At 31.1% G+C, this 23199-nt stretch overlaps 4 protein-coding genes across 4 annotated transcripts; 2 read left to right on the top strand and 2 right to left on the bottom strand.

The window, feature by feature from the left end:
- The first annotated feature begins 564 nt into the window (after positions 1-564).
- LOC126665597 (cysteine-rich repeat secretory protein 38-like) lies at positions 565-1667 on the top strand. The gene is made up of 2 exons (XM_050358431.1): positions 565-1388; positions 1481-1667. The coding sequence occupies exons 1-2, from the start codon at positions 647-649 to the stop codon at positions 1561-1563; spliced, it is 825 nt and encodes a 274-aa protein (XP_050214388.1). The 5' UTR covers positions 565-646; the 3' UTR covers positions 1564-1667.
- A 1871-nt stretch (positions 1668-3538) lies between these two features.
- LOC126665051 (uncharacterized) lies at positions 3539-5785 on the bottom strand. The gene is made up of 2 exons (XM_050357732.2): positions 4569-5785; positions 3539-4435 (listed from the first exon to the last, which is right to left on the bottom strand). The coding sequence occupies exons 1-2, from the start codon at positions 5451-5453 to the stop codon at positions 3539-3541; spliced, it is 1782 nt and encodes a 593-aa protein (XP_050213689.1). The 5' UTR covers positions 5454-5785.
- Positions 5786-6415: 630 nt separating this feature from the next.
- On the bottom strand, positions 6416-7709 carry LOC126665302 (uncharacterized). The gene is made up of 4 exons (XM_050358061.2): positions 7648-7709; positions 7427-7463; positions 7203-7337; positions 6416-6948 (listed from the first exon to the last, which is right to left on the bottom strand). Exons 3-4 carry the CDS (start codon positions 7309-7311, stop codon positions 6416-6418), a joined length of 642 nt encoding a protein of 213 aa, XP_050214018.1. The 5' UTR covers positions 7312-7337; positions 7427-7463; positions 7648-7709.
- Positions 7710-12157: 4448 nt separating this feature from the next.
- On the top strand, positions 12158-13358 carry LOC130014577 (cysteine-rich repeat secretory protein 55-like). The gene is made up of 2 exons (XM_050358807.2): positions 12158-13108; positions 13199-13358. The coding sequence occupies exons 1-2, from the start codon at positions 12367-12369 to the stop codon at positions 13279-13281; spliced, it is 825 nt and encodes a 274-aa protein (XP_050214764.1). The 5' UTR covers positions 12158-12366; the 3' UTR covers positions 13282-13358.
- Positions 13359-23199: the final 9841 nt, after the last annotated feature.

Genomic DNA, 23199 nt, shown 5'->3' with positions numbered 1-23199 from the left:
TCTATTCTTTATATTTAGAGTAGAGAGTGAAAATGGCTCTCCACATGTAGAGAGCCATTTTCACTCTCTACTTCATTTTTCAAATAGTAAAATTTTAAATTTTAAAAAATAAGGTGGTTATTTTTACTTTTAAATATTATATTTTTACTTTTAGTAAAAAACTGAATAAATAAATGAATAAAAAATTAAATAAAAAAAATTATTTTATTAATATTTAATATTTTATTAATATTTTTTAGGAAAAAAAATAAAAAAAATTAAATATTAGAGAGGCAATTAATTTAATATTATTATTATTTAATATTTTTATTTTATTATTAATTATTAAAATTATATACAATAAAAACTGATATGAAAGAGTCAATTGGAGTAAAATTTTAAATATCACTCTTTATTTTTAAGATGTTTTTTATTTTACAAAAGATGCTCTTTATTTTAAAGAATACCATTAGGGATGCTTAAGTTCAATACATACCAGTTGTTTAAAATTTAAAATTGAAACATTCCATGTGCACTAGACTAATTTTTTTTTTGATGAATATTTACAATCCAAGCAATAAAGAGTTGACTCGGCCTTTTAAAATATGCCCAGATTTGATAGTTTTTAGCTCAATTCATAATCTCTATCTCTGTCTGAACCAAAAAAATGGAGATTTTAATTCTTTTATCAACTTTTTTGTTGCTATTCAGCTCTTCTTCGTGTTCCGACACTAACGAGATTCTTGGAGAATCTTCAGACGATATTAAAGCTAACCTGACGAATGATTACAAAATCAATTTCAAGAATCTAATGGATTCACTAGCAACAAATGCCCCTTCCAACAATGGATTCTACAAAGCCGAATTCAGAAAAAATTCCGACAAAATTTACGGTCTTACACAATGTAGAGCCGATCTTTCTTCAGCAAACTGCGCGGCTTGCATCAAGAACGCTACCGTAGACCGCGGCTACTATACAGATAGGAAGAGTGTATCGAAATGGTACAAATGGTGCCATCTTCGATACTCAAACGAAAGATTTTTCGGGAAATATATTCCATCTGCACAGGTGATAGCCAACCGCACAAATCTCGAAGATTATCGCTCACATTCTAGTCCTCTGAAATTTATGAATGATATTGTTTCGACAGCTCCGGAGCAGCAATTTATGTTTCAGACTCAGGTTTTGGATGTCGGAAAGTACGGAAAGAGGTACGGATTGGCTCAGTGCACTCGAGATTTAAGCAAAAAAGACTGTGGAAAATGCTTTGATAATAAGTTGGAGTTGGTGAGTTCTGTAGAAGCGATTGATAATCTTAAAGAATGGCAGGCTTTTGGATATGGTTGTATTGTGTGGTATGGTGATTCTCAATTCTATTTCAACTACACAATATTGCCTACGCATAACGGTGAGTTGTTGAATTGTTTCAGCTATTTTGTTTCGGTTTGTTTCGAGTTTTTCTTTTTATGCTAACTGAAGTTTTCATTGGGGAAAATACAGGTGGCGCAGCTGTCAATTTGTCACATGAACGGTTTTCAATCGGCATGATTGTTTCGGTGCTAATGTTCGTGTTAGTTTTCTAGTCATTTGATGCGGGCGTGGATGTGAATTTAGAATTTTTGAAAAAAAACAGAGTTTGCGGATCTGGAATTATGAAAAAAATGAATCGGAAATTTGGATAGTGACATTTCTATAATTCTGCTATTTTTGAATTGTGCGAATCAGGTGATTTTTGTACTTCATTTTATCATTTTCTAATGAATATTATAATAATATTGATAAATCATCGAGCACCATGTTGGTGTTTAAGGGGGTTATCCACAAATATATTTAAAGTTAATTTCTAAAAAAATCACGAACTTTACACGAAGTTTTATTTTAATCATAATCTTTAAAAGTTACAATTTAAAGGCACGAACTTTCATATTGTTTCAAATTCATAATTTTAGTGTATTTTAATTAAATTCTTCACTAAATCATTAATGAAAGACCCAAATTATTAATCAACATCAAATCTTATTATCTTTCGGTTAGAGTATCTAGGATTAGGAATTTTTACTCAGATAAAATACACCGAATTTTACTTTTGTGATAGATTTGAAATAAAATGAAAGTTTGTGCCTTTAAATGACAACTTTTAAAGGTTGTGATTAAAATGAAACTTCGTATAAAATTCATGAATTTTTTAAGAATTAACCCATATATTTATATATAAAGTCATGTCATCAATAAGATATTTTACATTAATTTGATTTTGATGTGTAATATTTTATTATGTTTACAAAAATGTAATATAGTTTTATGTTATATTTAAGAAAATGTGATTGCAAAATGTGCTTGCACGTACGTATGCAAGCACATTTTTCATAAGTACAACATAAAAATATTCGGTCTATAACTCGAATTGTTTGGTTACATATTATTCGAATATTATATTTCTTCTTCGAGTATATATATTCCTTGTTCGAATATATATATGTATTTTATTTTCGGGTGTTGATATTCTCTATTTAGGTGTAGGTATTTTCTATCTGAGTAAATGAGTATTTTCTGTTTGGCCTGGTAATACAGTCAACCCTCTAATAGTTAATATTTCATAAATTAATAATTCTAATAATTAATAGAAAATTGAGAGAACCAACTTCGTTCCACGTCGGATAATTAATAATTCTATTATTTAATAATTAATAAAATTTTAAATATATTCTACATGAATATTAATTATTAGAGAGTTTTTTTAAAAAAAATATATAACAATTGATGATTTATTTGAGGCAATACTAACCTTAATTCATAAAGTGGAAGTTAAAATACCATCAAATTATGACTTTCTTATTCTTTTGAGAAATTTTAAAAGAATTTATTAGATAAACAAATTAAAATAAGTAAAGTATCTCTAATATAAAAAATATAAAAAATTATTTTAATTTATGAATACAACTTCTTAATAATTATTTTTTAGTTTGATATCAATTGATATTTTTTAAATTGAATATAAAATTATTTCTTTTAAATTGAGTGATTGTAAAGTGTATTTAGTTAGTTTTTTATAATATAATATTAATATTAGGTATATTAATGTAGATGCTTTAAAATATTTTTTATAATTTTTTTTATATAAATTCAATAAATTAATAATTCTAATAATTAATAAATTTTTGATCCACCATGTGTATTAATTATTAGAGGATCGACTGTATATTTTTTTTATAAAGTATATATAAAGATTTTCTGCTTGGATATAAATACATTTACATCATCATATTTAACCACATGGACTTTCCCTTATTCCAATAAGATGTGTTTTCATCAAAACAATTAGCCTAAGACTGAAGAATATTTTTTAATTAGACAATATAACTAAATGTGAATTAATTGACGTACAGGTTCTCGTTCAGCAGACTGACCACCAGGCTCTCTTTCAGCAGACTGACCACCAGGCACTCTTTCAGCTGACGGACCACCAACCTCATGAGTTGACTGACCCCCACTCCTCTTTAGGCAACCCCTCTTATTGTGTCCATATTGACCACATAAACTGCACGTCATTCTCATATTTCATTTCCTTGGCAACTTTTCCCTACCTGCAGCGGCTTCCTTGGCTTTTTCAACCCTTTGTTTCTCTAGTTCCTCCGCCTCTTTTTTCCTGGCCGTTGGTATTCTGCCCCTCTTCTTCTTATGTACTGGGGATGGTGGGAGTATGATATTAGCCGGCTCAGGGTCTGTTTCCCACATGTCTGGCCCATTCATAGGGTTGATTACATAGCTGTATACCCTCTGATACGTAGCTACACTGTAGCAATCATCCACAAACTCTTCAGGCCGTTGATTATTTCCATATATGCATGGTGTAGCGTGCGAACATGGGATTCCACTAAGCTGCCACCTTCGACATGTGCATGTTCTGTTAGCCAAATCAACCACGAACTGGCCCCCTGGGCCCTCTACCTGCCACTGAGGGCTACCACCAGGATCTGCGGTGAACTTCCAACCATAATCAATGATTTTAGCAAGCTTCTTTCTGATCTTTGGGCACAGCTCACCCTCCATGTTTCCCCCAAACTTCTGCTTGTCATTAATCCTCTTCATAAGCTGCGTCCTTATCATTTCGAACATTGTCAACACTGGCTTCTCTCTTGCAGCAAGTATGTACTTGTTGAATGCTTCAGCCAGGTTGTTTAGGAGGATATCACACTTAACTTCCTCTTTGAACAGCGCTCTACACCAGTGTTTCCTGTCCCTCTCTTTGATCCATTTGTAGCCAGCGTCATGTTTGTCTTCCAGAGCTTTCATTGCTCTATCCATGGCTGCTTTGTATGTTGCTGTTCCAATGTTCCAGATGAAGGGCTTCATGTGTTGCGTGTGAAATGTGCTCCTGAAATTGGCCCACAAATGCCTCCAGCAAAATCGATGCTCTGAATATGGGAACAACTCCTTCACAGCATTCAACAAACCCTGCACAAGCGCACGAAATATAATCACCCATGCAATCAATAACACACCCTATAGTTTGTACATTATTCACCAAAGGACCCTGATCTTAATGTAAAAAATCTAATACAGCACATTAATCAAGATAGGATTGTACCTTTTGTTTATCGGACATGAAAACAGCGGCATTCGTAAGGTGCAGATCAACTGATAGTAGCCCAATAAACCACATCCAGGTCTCCGTGTTCTCCGTTTTAACCCAGGCATATGCTAAGGGGTACATACAGTCGTTTGGATCAATCCCTGTTGCAGAAAGAAGTTGACCCCCGTATTTACCCTTCAACCAGCACCCATCCAGACAGACAATCTGTCTCATCCCATTCACGAAAGCCTGCTTCAACCCATCAAAACATACATACATTCCCTGGAACTTCCCCCTTGCTTCTTTAAACTCCACCGTGCTGCCTGGGTTGGTTCTCAAAACCTCCCTCTTATAGTCATACAGCTTCTCATATTGCCGGTCTTCATCACCCTCCAATTTGTCCAATGCTGCCCTTCTTGCTCTTCTTGCCTGCTGAATGCTTATTGATTGTTTTAGGTCCGTCTGAATCTTCTTCACAAACACTTCAGACTTATATTCAGGATCGTTTCTAAATTCTTCTAAGTACTTGTCGGCGAGGACTGCACTAGTCAGGTGGAAGTTTTTGCTCACTTTAGGACATGTATGGCGCAGATCAAGGGTCTTCACTCGGAATGTGTTGTCATTGGGATCTTTGAGGTGCAGCTTTGAGGCAAACACGTAGAACTTACATTTGCTCTTTGAGTAGCACTTTGCCCTCACCCTTGTTATCTCATTTACAGGGAAGTGCAGTTGGTACCTGTGGTGTATCCCCCACTCACGGCAGGCCTTCTTAAACTGCTCCCTGTCAGTGAACAACATCCCAATAGAGAAAGTTGGACCCTCATGGTCGTGGTCTTCATCAAACACATTAAAATCCTCCCCCCCCCTCTTCTTCTGAATCTGAAATAGATCTATTACCATCAGACTCTACGTACTCTGAATCACCACCCACAGTGTCCTGGTGAATTGTTCTGTCAACACCACCAGACTCAAATTGGGCTTTACCTTTGGGTCTCCCACCAGCCCTGTTCTGCGAAGCACCAATATTCTCTTCGTTCTCTTCATCCTGTTCATTCTCTTCATTCTCTTCATTCTCTTCAGGCAACTGACCGTTTGACCTCAACTCGGTAGTCAAATCTTCATCACCATCCAAGATGTCATAATCAGGATCCACAATGTACTCATCTAGATCATCATCCCAATCTTCAACTTCAACCCATTCATGTGAATGATGAAGCTCTTCTTCAGTGGGCATCGGTGGTTGGTCTTCACTTTGCCTTTGCGGTAGTTCCCTGTTCTGGTCCTCAAATAAACCCTCAAAAGGGGGCTGATGTTGGGTCTGGAAGAAATTGTCGAAGTCCACATCTTGAGTTTGTTGAGTAGGACCCTTATCATGCAGCCCCTCTACCTCATCCATGTGCGGCCCATCGTCAGCCCCCAAATCCTGAGCTTCCTCATGTGGCCCCTGAATTGGAACTTCTTCCTCTTGTGGCCCATGCTGTTCACTAGCCCCAGCCTCAACCCCATTCACTTGCCAATCTTCAACAGCCCCAGCCTCAGCCTCAGCCAAATCCATAGCCACATCCATAGCCTCAGCCTCAGCCCCATCCATAGCCTCAGCCTCAGCCCCATCCATAGCCCCAGCCTCAGCTTCAGCCCCATCCACAGCCCCAGCCTCAGCCCCATTAAGTTGGCAATCTTCAGCAGCCCCATCCCCCTTATCATGGCAATCTTCATCAGCCATCTGAACGCTTGCCTCTTCATTTGCCCGCTCACCAGCAACCTCATCATTCCCAGTGTCAGTTTGTCCCAAAAAATCTGCCCCTTCATTCCCCTGAGCCTGCGTATTTCCCTGGACCATAGAAGCCCCTTCACTTACATATTCACTTACATATGGACTCATCCATGACCCCCCCACTTTCTGAAGGACCTTCACCAACAGCCTTGGTACCCAGTGGTTTACTCCCACCAGCCTTGGTAGCCAATGGTTTACCCCTTACTTTTTTCACGGGAGTGGGATACACATAAGCTAAATCTTTGGGATTTGGTATCTCCTCAATTACAACATGTGGGGGCGAGGGGGGCGGAGGGACTAAAGCCTCAATGTCTTTAACGGTCAGTTTCCTAACATAGACATCCACTTCTCCATCCCTCTTCCCAGCACTTGCCATTTCCATAACATCATCGTCGTGATTTATCGGTCTAATCCAATCATGAAATTCCTTGTCTTTTTCTTTCCAGTAATAATCAACTAAGCCCTCAACTTTTTCTCTTTTCACCCATCTATCTAATTTCTTCATAGTCATACCAGACACAGAATAAACGCCGGTGGACACTTCCCCATCATGGTAACCCCATTCCCCCAATGCCCCATTAATGTGAAGGTTGATTTGAAAAAATTCAAAACCTGGTGACACTGCAAACAGACAAATATTTAAACACACCAACAACCATCAAGCAACACAAAAATAATAGTAAATGCCAACCAACAGAAACGTGAAAACAATAAACAACTCGTACAAAGATTAAACAAATCAAACCAACTAGTGGTCCTACAGCAGTAAACAAACATAAAGCAACTTGTAGTCCTATGTCCAAAAGCGGCTAATAAATCAAAGCATAGAATAACAAACATTTACAGAAACCAAAGTACTATGTGGTCCTACATACCTTCCACCACTTCGTCACTATCGCTCTCATCCATTAAACCCCATCCAGCAGTTCCAGGTGGTCCCGTTCGTTCTCTTTCCTTTGATTTTCCTTTTCCTTTCTTTCTCATTTTTGTAATTCTTTCACTATAAAAACCTGTGACACAGAGAGCGTAAATACACCACGTTAATCAAACCCTAGACCACATGAACCAGATAACAAGAGTAAAAATCAATCTTTCTCACTCTAAATTTATGTTTTGTTCCTTCGTTATTTTTTCTTCTTCACAATGCAAAAACACAGAAAGCACGGAAGATGAACAGGCAATCGAAGAGACAATGACGGTGTGAAAATGAGAGTTTCAGAAGAAAAAAGGGAAGAGAATGAGTTTCAGAAGAAAAAAGGGAAGAGAAGAGAAGGATGAAAGAGTATGTCAGAAAGAAGATGAAAGAGAGATAAAAGTTACCGAGCGGTTAATTTTTTTTTTGATTTTAAAATTTGAAAAGTCAACCGGCATGTCAGAGAGAGAGACTGTTGCAACTGACAGAGGACAGGTCACGTGGGTCGACAGGTGGCGAGGAAAACGCATGCAAACGATTAAATCGTTGGCGGCGCCGCGATTTTGTGTTTTTTTTTTTCAGAAGGGCCGTGAATGGCGCCGCCATAAAGGTCAGGGGGTTTAGTGAAGCTTTTGAAAGGTGAGGGGGTTTCGGGAAGCTTAGTGCAAAGGTCGAGGACCATCCATGATTATTAGCCTGCTTTAGAGGGAAACCTTTGCTTTCTAAAGGAAACTTATCATTAATGACTATTAAACAAAATAATAAGAAAAAAAAATATATTTTCCACTCTTGAATTAGAAATAACAATACTTTTCATCTATAAATTTTATTTTTCACAAACAGAGAAATTTTAGATCAAATGTTTATAACTGAAAAGTTGATGGATAACTGAAATTGGATGCATATGTATGGGTTCCTGATTTAGAGTAAGTGTTTCATATATTCTAGCAATTAAGAAACAATTGAAATGTGTGTCATATATTTATAGAAAAATTACAATAATTGCAAACTTACTTATTTGAATCCACTATTTTAGCAAGTAGATCTTTTTATAATATTATAACTTTTAAAAAGTATATTAAACAAACATTTTCTACCATTTTTGGGTCATGAAATGCTAAAATGACAAAATAAATTTCATATCTATTTAAATAAAATTACATACAGATAATATAGTTTTATATATGAATTTAAAATGACAAACTACAACAATAAGTTGAAAGAATAAATCTAACATTTCAATAATAAAGACAGATCTTTAAAAAACAAAGATGACATTAAACCAACAAAGATGGACCTATTTAATATTTGAAAGAGTAATTTTATTTTTCTTTATGGAAATTCATTTGTTTTTTTTTTTTGAAAATTCAAAAGAGATCAATTAAAATATTATAACAAAACAAGTATGTTACTTAATTTTAAATTTATTACAGTCTTACGTTCAAAAATAATAATAATTTATTAGACAGTCTGCTACTAGCCTACTAATAATGTGCTATTTTAAATCAGCAGAATTGCATTTAATTGTTAACTATTTATATTATGACTTAATGAATTTTTTATATTTTTTTAGAAAATCACACAGCAAAAATAATATAATGATTCTAATGTAAATGATAAAAAAAAGAGAAGAAAAAATATGAAATATTTTAAAATAACACTTTCTTAATAATTTAATTTGTAAAATATACTATAATTTTAAAATTTCATATTTTTTATTTATTATTTTGTTAAATACTCTATTTTAGTTTTCTAAAATTTATATTTTTAGTCTATGTTATATGCTGATTCTAATTTCTCTCTCTTTTTTTTTGGTCTCCAAATTATTGTTTTTCCTTTTTATCTACGATTCTCTTCCGAATTTCTCAAAATAAATATACTCTTTTTTGACGGACATATCATTTTTTCTCATTTTTTAAAAAATTTATTTTAAATATTTATTCTCTCTTTTTTCTTTGTGTTTCCTCCATCTTTGTTTTGTTAAATCTTTAATTATGCAGTCGCTGAAACATATTAAACGTATTCAACATTTTTTTTGTAATTTGTTTCTTTCAGAGTTATTAAAAACTATTTTAAAAGTTATTTCTCAAAACTGCGGGAAAATATTTTTAGAAGCCTTTGAAAATAATTTAATTTTTTTTTGAAAATATTTTAGGACGATCGGACAATAGTTTTTCAGAAACCGTTTTTCAAAATTGTTTTAAGTAAACCATGAGGGAGTAAGGTGTGGGGCATAGGCCGAGTACTAGTTTTATAGGTCCAGAAGGTTCTTTTGCGCTACACAGTCCATTTTATACTATTATGGGCTTCTATTCCATTTAGAACAAGCCCAAACCCATAGGTTTTTGTGCTTTCTTTTTCAATTTTTTTTGCTAGAAATAACAATATATAAATATATAAAAAGAAAGGCCACCTTCTGAAAATGATGAATCATTCTTAAGCAGAAAAAATAAAAGTGAACTTCGCGGCTATTAATTGAGCCATCCCACATACACATTCGTTTAACAAATTAAATACTAATACGTGAGTAATTTGCTAAACGAACGGTAGCAACATATAACTATAAAACTTAAAATAGAAATTACTTACTATTGGTAACGACTAAAGTGATATAGATATTACCTGATAATAGAGGAGTTCCACCAATTGACGACGAAGAATAAGAAGTGCTTGGTAGGCCCCTCTTTTAAAAGTATATGTCCAAAAAAAATACAAACACAAACAATATTAGTAATTGTAATTTATGAATTAATATTATTTTTAACATTTAGATTGATTTAAAAACACCCATAAAGGGGAACAAGTATGAAAGAGATTTAGAAGATATTGTCTTCAATAGCATTTTTATGATTCTGAAATATCCATAAAATCAAAAGGTTGTAAGATACCATAAATATTATGTAAAACTAAAAAAAAAAACTTTAAACTATAAAATTCTTAATAATTTATTTTATAATTACAATCATACAATTCCACAAACTATTGCTATAATTGTAATTAGGACTATAAAAATGAAATATATAATAAAAAAAGTACTAATTTTTACCGTATTTCTTAAAGATTTGATGATTGTAAATTGTTGAATGGACGATTATGATAATTCTGTATATAATTGTTGAAGAGTGGTGGCAGGAATTGTTTCTTTGGAGACTCCATGGGATCGTTAGTGAATCATGCAATTCAAAATTACGGTTAACAATATAGTGTTCGTGTTTCATGCAAACATGGGGTAAACAATATGGTGGTGGCGGTACAGTTACTGTACTAGATAACTGCTCTCTTATCTCTATATATTTTTCATTACCATCAATTAATCTGGCCAAACCGACTATTTCATGCAATTCAACGTTATGAAACATGTAAACATATCATTTTTCTAGTAGAATCGATTTCTATCCTGCACTGTGCAAAACCGTTATTTGCCTTTGACATGCAGACATGCATGAGAATTAACCAAAGATGTTGATGAACTTTAGATAATCAGATCTACAGTGATGTTGATTATCATTTCCATGCCATGCAATTCAATAATCATAAACTAATACTACACAAATATTATCTGTAACACATAACTTAAATTAAAAAGAGAAAAAATTAATAAAGATACTTATCTTTATGTTGCTTCCTTTTTAAAGATATTATTTTTGCAAATTGTTGCTAAAAACGGTTACTGATTATCTCCATAGTTGATAGTGAAGCATTCATGGTCCATGGATGATTCCATCCTCTCTTAACTGCCGGCTTTCTTTTTCAATTGAATATCTGTTTTTAGTGTTTTAAATAGGTCTAATTATTTAGGCTTAATTACTTAAAAAACACTCACCTTGAACTTTTTTTTCGTTTATACCATGACCTAGGAAAAAATTCATTTATACCCTGACGTATGTATTTATGTTTCACCTCTACCCTGAGGCACTAAATTAATCTCTTTTCATTAAAAAAAAAATTTAAAATGGTTCTTCATTTTTAACCTAAGCTAATTAGAGTTTAATTAGAAATGAATTTTTCTCTAAATGAAGGATTATTTTAAACTTTTTGTTAAATAAAAAAAGGTTAATTTAGTGTCTCGGGATAGAGGTGAAACATAAACACATACGTCAGGGTATAAATGAATTTTTTCCTAGGTCAGGGTATAAACGAAAAAAAAGTTCAAGGTGGGTGGTTTTTAAGTAATTAAGCCAATTATTTAAAAACCACCAACCTTATAACTTTTTTATATTTATATCATGGCCTAAGAAAATTTTCAATTATACTCTATTTTTTATTTTTATATTTCATCTGTACCTCAAAATTAAAATTTTTGACAATTTAATTAATGTAAAGATGAAAATATTAAAAACAATTAAATAGAAGGATTATATCATATTTTTTTTTATTTGAAAAAAATTCAAATGAAGGACTAATTTAATTTATTTTTTAATGAAAAATAGTTCAATTTAATTCATTAGGGTAGAGATAAAATATAAAAATTAAAAATAGGATACAATTGAAATTTTTTCTAGGTCATGGTATAAATGAAAATAAATTATAAGGTGAGTGTTTTTTAAGTAATCATGCCTTTTAAATAATAAATTGATTCTAAAAAAGAATTAAGAAATAGGATGTATTTTTTTATTTTTAAACACTTCATTTTTATTTTATACATATATAAATATCACATTTTAATGAAGATATTTTTGAAATTGGGTTACAATTACTATCAACATTTAAAATTAAACTAAAATTAAATTTTCTAGTAAATTGTTCAATGTCAAAAAGGTGTTGAATTTGCATCCCAAATTCAAGTCTTTGGATGTTTGTGTCGGTAACCTCATCTTAAGCATAACTTGAGCAAGTGGGACTGAACGAAGATATAGTTGATTGTAAGCTTTGATAATTAAGAATGGGCAGCGATGCAGGAGGAATTGAGCCCCACGGCCACGACTTTAGCAATTTGTTGTCCAATGTTTATATCATTTAATTTATATCTCGTTTATATCATTTGATTTATATCTCATTGGCTTTATATCCAATCAAACGAATACATGCAATCCAAGCAATTAAACAGTTGACTTATCCTTTTAAATATGCCGAGAGTAGATAGTTTCTAGCTCAATTCATAATCTCTATCTCTGTCTACCAAAAAAATGAAGATTCTAATTCTTTTATCAACTTTACTGATTCTATTCATCCATTCTTCTTGTTCGGATACTAACCAGATTCTTGGAGCGGAATGTTCAGGCGATATTAAAGCGAACCTAACGAACGATTACAAAATAAATTTCAAGAATCTAATGGATTCACTCGCAACAAACGCGCCTTCCAACAACGGATTCTACAAAGCCGAGTCTGGAAAACATTCCGACAAAATTTATGGTCTTACACAATGTAGAGCCGATCTTTCTTCAGCAAACTGCGCGGCTTGCATCAAGAACGCCACCTTACACCGCGACTGCTACACAGATAGTAAGAGCGTAACCAAATGGTATAGCTGGTGTTTTCTTCAATACTCAAACGAAAGATTTTTCGGGGTGTGGGATCCATCTGCAATGGCGGCGATAATAGTTAACAACACTAATCTCGAAGATCCAGATGTGGTTTCTAAGACTCTGAACTTTATGAATGATCTTGTTTCGACAGCTCCGGAGCAGCCATTGATGTTTCAAACTAAGGTTTTGGATGTCGGAAAATACGGAAAGAGGTACGCATTGGCTCAGTGTACTCGAGGTATAAGCAGACAAGATTGTGGAAAATGCTTTGATGATAAATTGGTGAATTTTAGATCAAAGATTGGATATAAAAAAGAATGGCAGGCTTTTAGTTCTGGTTGTAGTATGTGGTATGGTGATTCTCAATTCTATTTCAACTACACATTGCCTACACATAATGGTGAGTTGTTGAATTGTTTCAGCTATTCTTTTGATTTGTTTTAAATTTTAATTTTGATGCTAACTAAGCTTCTCATTGGGAATAATACAGGCGGCGCCACTGTAAATTTGTTGCCTGAACGGTTTTCGATTGGCATGATTGTTCCGGTGATAATGTTTTTGTTATTTTTCTAGTCATTTGATGTGGGTGTGGATGCGAAATTTTTGAAAAATAGAATTTGCGGAATATATGAAGTATGGGAATTAGTCGATTTCTGTACGTGTTTTTACTTGATTTCCTTTTCAAACTTCGGAATTCTTTGATCAACGAATCATGGAACATCTAATTACCTAATATTTCTCAATTATCGAAGCTATGATATGGACTATTTTGTTACTCAACTGATTTATAGAATTATCTAACTTTCTGCTACGCCATCATAGTATGCAATTATCTACGTAACAATATTTAAGAAAACAAGTATTTGTCTGCTATTTATTGTAGCGAATGTATGAACAACGGGTTACCGCGCCTCTTAAACTCTTGACACGGGATCATCTAATCTAATTTGTATTTTTTTGACCAACTAACTCCAAAACTCTGTCTCTTTGGTCAAATAACCCCATAATTGTATTTTTAAAACACATAAAATACAAAACAGAGGCGAGTGATGTAAAAAAGTAATAGATACTTCCTTAAATTTTGCATATAATTATTCTAAATCTATTTTTTGAAACAAAAATATATTATATGGAGTTATTTGATCTAAAAATAAATAGTTTTGGGGTTAGTTAGTCAAAAAAGTATAAATTGGATTAGATGACCCCGCATCACAAGTTCAAAGCGCTCGTTAACCCTTTGTTCGAGAATGTATTATACTAGCTAATCTATACTATAATATAATCTTGAACTCCAAATTAATTTTGACAAGTGGATCGACTACGAATTGCCATGTGGCAATTACTCATTTAAAATTAATTTATTATTTTATTAAAAAATTTAATAATTAATATTTTTTAAGTTACAAAATATGAAAAATTAAAACTTGCAATAATTAAATTTGTTTCATAACATATAAATATTAATAATATAGAAAAACTCTTAAGATTTTATAACTTATAAACATGAAAAAAGAAACTCTTCAAATTTCATCGCTATCAAATTTATAAAATTATATAAGTCTAAATTTAAATTAAATTAAATTAATTTTTTTTATTTTTTATTTTTAATATATAATAATATAAAAAATATTTTATTTCTCCTAATTTAAAAATACATCCCATTGAATATTACATATTTTAAAATAATATCATAAGAATTAAAAAATTAAATTATGAGAACTAAAATACTTTTATTTCATTATATGCTAAAAATATGAATAATTTTCAAACTAAGTTTAGTAAATTAAAATTTAAAGTTATAGAATTTTAGAAATGTGATGGTTATAAAATTTGAAGAGTTTCTATTTATGTTTATAAGTTATAAAATATTAATTTTTTTTAAATATTATTAACATTTATAGGTTATGAAACCAAATGTATTAATTTTTTTTAATTTTTCATATTTTTAAAAATAAGTTTTGTATAACATCTAACTTTTCATATTTTTCAATTAATTACAACTTCCTTGTCATGAAATATATAAGTGTATATATATATAAATCCATGCACACATATTTAATTATAAACAAACATGGTTTTTTAGAGTTATTTTTATATCTATTTCTTTCTATTTTTTCACAATAAAAGAGTTTTTAGTCATTCATAATGAAGAATGCTTGGAGTAAGTATCGTCTATCTTTTTGAAATTGTTTAGTTTATGTGTATGGTTGTTGTTGTTGTTGTATTTTAATTTATTTTAGTGACATGTGACCTAACTTGCTAAATAATTCAAAGAAACGAGGATTCAATGCCATTGGAATATATATATTTTAGACATGAACCACACAATCATAATTATATGATTTCAATTATAATGTTGATTTTATGAGGTTAATCAAAACAATTTAACATAAAAGATTTTATGTTTTGTATTGAATTGATTTAAGGTTGACAATTATTTTCCATCAAATGTCTTTTTTATTCATTTATATGACATATCTCTTATTTTTTTAATTATAAAAAAAGTACGTTAATAAAAAAATTGATTATGAATTTTAAATGTTTAATTATAATATCATTTTTTATATGTTATGAAATATGAAATATTTTTGAAATTAATTAAAAGTAATTAAATTTTAATCTTATTAATTTTTTTATTGTTTTGGTTATGAAATTTAATGAATTTTAGTTAAAATTTAATGAAATTTCCTTAAAGTTTATGAGTAGTTCTAATTTACGTTTAAAAGGTATGAAATATGACGAATTTTATTAATGTATTAAATATATGAAATTTGAAGAATTTTTATTAAATTTAAAACTTATGAAATTTATCATGTTTAAAAATTATGATATAGAGAATGTTTTTTAAAATTATTAAAATCACCCGCGCAACGCGCGGACATCGACCTAATTTTGTAATATAGCTGGGGTCAACTTGTTATTAGCTGGAAATTGTTGACATTAATTTTTTTCACATTTAAGGTCCATATTTTAAAGTAACATTGAAATTTGTTTTAATGAATTTTAGCTTTTTTGAAAAATTGTATCAAAAGGCCTGCTCAAATACTATCAGCTGATGCTCATTTTATATCTTTCTAAACATTCAGAATTGATGAATATTTATTTTTTCTCTTTTACAAATAATATACCTATCATAATGCTTTATTTTTAAGAAAGAAAAGCAAAATACTTTGTTCTTTTTAGTGATTAAGCCCTTTGAAAACTATTTTTTAGAAATTATGACTACAACAAGCGTCAAGCCTGAGTAAGATGTGGAGTACAAAAATTGAGAAATTCTTAGGTAGACTCGGTCTACCACGTCATCCGTAGACCAAATCTATCATATTATGACACATCATTAAAATGATGGCAATCTTGTAATATTACTATTTAAATGTGTAAATAAGTAAAAAAACGAATTTACAAGATTGCCATCATTTTAATGATGTGTCATAATGTGATAGGTTAGTCTACGGATGACGTGGTAGACCGAGTCTACATAAGAATTTCTCACAAAAATTATAGGGTTTTTTACATAAATCCCCTAAAAATGCTATGGTGTTTCACTTTTCCCTCACCATTTTGATTTTGGCAAAAATTTCTCAAAAAAAATAAAAAGTTTACAAAAATCCCTCATAACCCAAAATAAAAAAAAATGAGACAATATTGTCCTTGATATTTGTCAACATTTTATTGGTCTATGTTTGAATCAATCAAATGATGACACGTGGCAAATGTGGATTTGGTTAGACAAACTAACCAACCGCCACTGACCAATTTTCAGTCCGACCGGTCGGACCACCGCGGTCAACGCCGGTCAACGCCGGTCAACGGCCGGACCACCGCGGTCAACGCCGGTCAACGCCGGTCAACGGCCGGACCACCGCGGTCAACGGCGGTCAACTACAATCAACTATAGTGGTGAGATTTTAAAAGAATTAAATAAATTATAAATTTGCTATTAGTAGGAATAGAACCCATAACCTCTCACTCTTTGTCCATATGTCTAACCATCAAGGCAATACATGTTTGTTGTCTTTATTTACTCTTTTATATATATATACATATACTCTTTAATAATGTATAAGAAAGCATTTAAACTAAATATAAACATATTAAAATGGTTGATTATAAATAATATATTATTATAAAATACTAATAAAATATTAGGCTTGTTAAAATTTAAATTAATTTATTCTAATTAAATTAATACTAGTGTAAATTAAATATTAACTTAAAGTAAATTAAGTTAAAATAAATTTATAAATTAATGTATTAGAAACACAATTAACTTAATGTCAACTCGATATAAACTCAAAATAAATTATATAAGTTAATTTAGTTGATATTAAGTTAGTTTTTAAAATTATAATAAATTACTAAAAAAATTACTTCAAATTGACATGTAACCTTCATCAAGTTTACATTGAGTTGACATTAGGTTCACATTGAGTTGACATTAGGTTCACATTGAGTTTACATTGAGTTGATATTAAGTTACATTTCAAAATTAAAATAATTTACTTTTTCAGATTGACATTAAATTTATATTGAGTTGACATTAGGTTTGCATTGCATTGACATGATATTTACACTGAATTGACATTAGGATTACATTGAATTGACATTACGTTTACATTGAGTTGACATTGAGTTGATATTAAGTCGACGTTGAGTTGATATTAAGTTAATTTTTAAAATTATAATAATTTACTAAAACATTTACTTTGAATTAACATGTAGTTTACATCAATTTTACATTGAGTTGATATTAGATTTACATTCACTTGACATTGAGTCGACATTGAGTTGATATTAAGTTTAATTTATATTAGGTTTACATTTAGTTGATATTAGGTTTATATTGAGTTGACATTGAGTCATCATTGAGTTCACATTGATTCGACGTTGAGTTGACATTAGATTTATATTAGGTTGACACTGAATTATCATTGAATTTACATTGATTTGACGTTAAGTTGACATTAATTTACAAAAATAATTGCAAAAAATCTTAAATAATTTACTTTCAATATACAATTAGTTTATTTTTAAAAGTATGAATTATAAAAAAATAATTTTACTATTATAATAAAAAATAATTTCATTTAAAATTTATAATTATTTATCAAAATATTTACTTTGAGTTGATATTTAGTGAACATTAAATTTACATTAAGTTGACATAAATTTATATTAAATTCACATTAAGTTTACTTTGAGTTTATATTGAGTTGACATTGAGTTCATATTAAGTTTATATTCAGTTCATTTATTTTAAATTTACTTTCGACTCATGTCAATAAAATCTTAGATAGTTTGCTTTTAAATTACTATTACTTTATTTGTCATTTTATAAATTATTTTTAATAGTATAAATAATAAAGTTAACATTAAGTTGTCATTGAGTTGACATTAAGTCGTTATTAGGTTTATATTGAATTTTTGCCCACCATGGCGGGTCCCACCACCACGTATCCGACCACGACCACCTCGGGTTTGACCAACAAACCATTATATTTTTTAATTTTAACAAGTGAAATATCTTACTAGTCTTACTCATGTATTAATAAAGAGTGTAAAATATAAATATATGTATATTTTATATTTTTACTGTGTAAATATTTATTAAATAAATTAAATTAGACTTATTTAATAGTAACTTTAATTTAAATTGATATTTAGTTTATATTTTATTTTTTTCTTCCAAAAGATAGAAATTCATTAAGAAAATTCAAGTACAAAATATGAAAGTCATATCACAACCAACATTATGATCTTTCAAAATTGAACAATTAGAAGCTAAGTAACAATTCCGGATAAGCAATAAATAATCAAAAGTGAGAAAAAATCCGTGACTATGTTCCCGCATAAACTTAACAACGATGAAACTATGTTTCTCGTAGACGGAGTACTTGGATAGTTCTTCTTCCGATTTGCTTTTGAAACCGCTCTATCCGGTTGAGCTTAGCATTCCGATCTTCATCTTCAATGAATTCTTATCAAAGATAACCCAACAAACCTCCCTAATTTTGGATCTACAATAGTTTAAATGGGTTTTCAAACTCTCCGAATATAGATCTACAAGAACTTTGAAAGAAACCCCCATTTTTTAAGATCTTCAAAAACTTGTATAGATCTAAAAGATATCCCACATATATTTTAGATCTTAAAGAATCGGATCTCAAATTCGAAAACCCATCAAAAACCTTGAAAGATCTAGCACCTACAAACACCAAAAACCTTTAGACTTATTCAAATATGAAAAATACAAATCAAGACTCAAAAAACTTCATAACTAAAAACTTTATTCAACTAAAGAAAGACATAGTAGATCTATAGTAAATAGTATTATGGGCGGAAAGAAAATGATTTTCCGGCTAATGCCGGAGAAATCATCTTCTTCCACCCTTAAAAGGATGAACAAATGAAGAACTTTTCTTTTAGAGAAAAGGGAGAGCAAATATTTTAGAGAGAGAGTGAAAATATATTTAATTTATACTATAAAAATAATTTCATTCTAATAAATTTATAATCAGATGTATATAATATATATATACATTATAGAGCAAATGTTGATAGCAATAAGCCTTTGCCTTAATGGCAAAGCACTTGGTCATTCTTGTAAGAGGTCAAGGGTTCAAATCCCCTTAACCTCAATATGATGTTTTATTTAATTTTTAATTATTAAACAAGTATTGGTCCAACCATTAAAAATGGTCAGACCACCAACCATTGGTGGTCCGACCGGCGTTCACCAGCATTGGTCTGACCGTTGACCGCGGTGGTCCGGTCGTTGACCGGCGGTGACCGCGGTGGTCAGGCCGTTGACCGCGGTGGTCCGGCGTTGACCGCGGTGGTCCGGCCGTTGACCGCGGTGGTCCGGCGTTGACCGCGGTGGTCCGGCGTTGACCGCAGTGGTCCGGCCGTTGACCGGCCAATAATGGTCTGACCGGTGGTGGTTCGGTTAGAATTGGCCGGTTTATGTAAAATGAGGAGAAATTATTAGGTGTAATGAAAACACAATAGGTAAAATACACCATAGGGATAAAATAGTAATCACAACTATTAAAAGGTAAGGATGAAAAGAATCTTTTAAAATTGAGGGATTTTTGCAAAAAAAAAAAAGTTGGGTGATTTATACAAACTTTTGAGTTTTTGGGTGATTTGGTGTAATTTTCTCAAAATTATACGAAGGTAACATTTTAAAATCAGACACACTAGAGTAGGTACCAGCAAGTAAAGGATGGAGGTTATAAGATAAAGCATTACATTTTAGACATTTTTATAAGGGTTAATTCCTAAAAAAATCACAAACTTTACACGGATTCATTTTAATCATGGCCTTTAAAAGTTATTATTTAAAGGCACGAACTTTTATTTTATTTCAAATCTATCAACAAAGTAAAATTCGGTGCATTTTATCTGACTAAAAATTCCTAATCCTAGATACTCTAACTGAAAGATAATAAGATTTAACGTTATTAATTACTTGGGTCTTTCATTAATGGTTTAGTGGAGAATTTAGTCAATACACATGCACTAAAATGATGAATTTAAAACAATATGAAAGTTCGTGCCTTTAAATGGAAACTTTTAAGGCTTAATTACTTAAAAACCACCCACCTTATAATTTTTTTTTCATTTATACCATGACCTAAGAAAATTTTCAATTGTACCCTATTTTTGATTTTTATGTTTCATCTCTACCTAATGAGTTAAATTGACCTTTTTTTTGAAAAAAGTTTAAATTAGTCCTTCATTTTTAACCTATATTCTAATAAAACGTTAATGTTAATCATTTATGTATCTTGTTTTTAATATTTCATCTTTAAATTAATTAAATTTTCAAAAAAATTACTTTTGGGGTACAAACGAAACATAAAAATCGAAAATAGGGTACAATTGAAAATTTTCCTAGGTCGTGGTATAAATGAAAAAAAGTTACAAGGTGAGTGGTTTTTAAATAATTAGGTCCAACTTTAAAAGGTCATGATTAAAGTGAAATTTCGTGTAAAATTCGTGATTTTTGTAAGAATTAACCCTTTTTATAATAAGTTTTCAAAATAAATAAATTAAACTTTCGGAGCATAAACTACATCATTTTTTTTCTCTTTTTTCACAAAAATACTATATATGCTTCCAACAATGCCACATGTATCGTTTTTATAACATTATTATTATTATTATTATTATTATTATTATTATTATTATTATTATTATTATTATTATTATTATTATCATCATTTTAAAATTGACGTTCAAGTAGCCATTATCCTTATATAAGAATATGAGCGAAGGTTTAAAAATCCCTCTAACTTGGCAAAAAGTATCAAATAAGCTCAATTTCGTAAAAATAGATCAAATCACCCCAGAATTATATAAAAACGTATCAAATACCCCCTTCTCTACTTTCACCCTAGAGAGAGAACACAATCTCCGGTTTTAAATGATTTTAAATGGTTTTAGAGGATTAAGAGATTAAAATAGTCCTTACTATTTATATCATTCACAAAATTAATATTTAATATACTTTTATAACTATTATATTTTTAATACTTTAAAAGTTAAATTAATTTAAAACTGAGGGATTTTTTTATGCTTTTTTCAACTATAGCCACCTACCCGCCGCCGCAACTCCGCCGTCGCCGCTACTTTGCCGTTGCAGCTTCAGATCCCAGCATGGGATCTGTTCTTCAACAACAAAGAACATATTCCGGACGGGATCTATCCTTCTTCATCCTTCATTTGAAGAGCAAAATGAAGAACAGATTCCAGGTGGATTTGTTCTTCATTTGATTCCGGAGATAGTTCGGGGAGCGGTGGCCGGAATTGATTCCGAAGGTGGTCGCCGGCCGATTTAGTATTTTAAATATTTAATTAGGGTTAATTTAGTTTATTATGAGAGTGATTAGAGAAAAGGGTAGAAAAAGCCCTCAATTTTATCAATTAAATTTTAAATTTAAATGGATTAATTATTATTTTAATTAAGATTAATTAGAGTTAATTATGGTTAATTTTTAAAATTAGCTTATTCCACTCTCTTTTTTGGTCAAAAGGGTGAAACCGATCCTGTATTGCCAAGTTGTGGGGTGATTTGATCTGATTTTGCGAGTTTGGGTTTATTTGATCCTTCGTGCCAAGTTCAAGGGTTTTTTTTTGAACCTTCACTCATAAAAATATCATCATTGTTGTACTATGATGACTGATAGGAGTAGAATACTCCTAGTATTTAGATAGTTTTTGCATCACTTTATTACGTTTTGACATGTGTTTTTAGGTGTTTCGATACCTTATTATGTGTGTTGGCGTTTCAGGTGATTTGGAGTGTTTGCGGAACTATTTGGGCTAAAAAGAGTGAAGAATTAAAGAAATATGAAAGTCGGAAGCTAAAGCAAAGAGTTAAAGAGAAATCAAGTTTTTAAAGCATATCTTGGAAGAGAAGTTCATGAGCAAAAGAGAAGTTGAGAAGCAAAAGAGACATGTGTAATTTAACACATGTCTCGACCAAGACATGAGCTTCTCGACCAAGACATGAAGGACCATTTTGCACGAAGGTTCATCAAAGGAGCTTCTCGATCGAGAAGCTCAACTTAAATGAGCTTCTCGACCAAGACATGGGAAAAAAGCTGAAGACGAAATTTGTTTGAAGAAAGAGCTTTAAGTGGCCCACTTCCCCTTTTAGCCCAACAACTCTTGTACTAGGATGTTATTATTTCCCTTTTTATCCAGACTATATAAGACACTTTATATTTTTAGGTCAAGAATCATTCACTTTTGTAGACAACAATTTTGAATCAATCAATTTCATTCCTTTTGCTCTCTATTTTAGTATAGAATCTTCATAGTTCTTGGTGTTCTTCATTTATTTTCCAGATTTTGCCATATTGGGAAACTTATTAAATACAAGTATTGATCTTTTAATTCAAGCTTCATTATCTTGTTCATGTGTTTAAAGTTCATTTATTACTCCAAGGTATTTATTCTTTACTCTATGCCTAATCTTTACTATTGCTTAATTAGTTATGCCATGATGATGATTAGTAGCTAAACCCCTTGTTTGGGGGTTGTTATGATTGCCATGATTGATTAGATAGGTGATTAGGGTGAGGGTTTATGGGTGATGTTGGTTGTTGTGCTTCTTGAGCTTAATGCTTAGAATAGGTTGGCCTCTTATTCTTTGCAATGTGGTTTAATTAGGAGGACGAGAGTTAACTAATTAGACTAAACCTAGGGGAGTACATGCTTTAGACCTAGATGCATTAGCATGATCTAGGGCTATCTTGGTTGTGGAGTTTGCTCGACTAGTTGGCTTTATTAACTCTCTTGAAATCTATGAGCACGAGAATGGATTAGATTTCGGGATTGTTAATCAAGTTTCGACTCTTTCAATTCCGGCTCGAGAGAGCGGAATTGGTTCCGTAGAATAGCTTGACCCGAAGTTCCCATCACCTTAACCCAAACTACTTAGATATGACTTTGGCATGACTAGCAACCTCTAAACGCTTTACC

Source organism: Mercurialis annua, linkage group LG1-X, assembly GCF_937616625.2.
Source record: "Mercurialis annua linkage group LG1-X, ddMerAnnu1.2, whole genome shotgun sequence".
Taxonomy (NCBI): Eukaryota; Viridiplantae; Streptophyta; class Magnoliopsida; order Malpighiales; family Euphorbiaceae; genus Mercurialis; species Mercurialis annua.
The sequence above is the reverse complement of the archived record's forward strand: the minus strand, read 5'-3'. Positions and strand labels throughout refer to the sequence as shown.

Coding starts and splice junctions, on each gene's coding strand:
- LOC126665597 (XM_050358431.1), top strand. CDS start 647: ATGGAGATTTTAATTCTTTTATCAACTTTTTTGTTGCTATTCAGCTCT. Junction 1,389..1,480: donor AATATTGCCTACGCATAACG/GTGAGTTGTTGA, acceptor GGGAAAATACAG/GTGGCGCAGCTGTCAATTTG.
- LOC126665051 (XM_050357732.2), bottom strand. CDS start 5,453: ATGGTAATAGATCTATTTCAGATTCAGAAGAAGAGGGGGGGGGAGGAT. Junction 4,436..4,568: donor TCATGTCCGATAAACAAAAG/GTACAATCCTAT, acceptor GCGCTTGTGCAG/GGTTTGTTGAATGCTGTGAA.
- LOC126665302 (XM_050358061.2), bottom strand. CDS start 7,311: ATGAGAAAGAAAGGAAAAGGAAAATCAAAGGAAAGAGAACGAACGGGA. Junction 6,949..7,202: donor TAGTGACGAAGTGGTGGAAG/GTATGTAGGACC, acceptor GTCTGTTTGCAG/TGTCACCAGGTTTTGAATTT.
- LOC130014577 (XM_050358807.2), top strand. CDS start 12,367: ATGAAGATTCTAATTCTTTTATCAACTTTACTGATTCTATTCATCCAT. Junction 13,109..13,198: donor CACATTGCCTACACATAATG/GTGAGTTGTTGA, acceptor GGAATAATACAG/GCGGCGCCACTGTAAATTTG.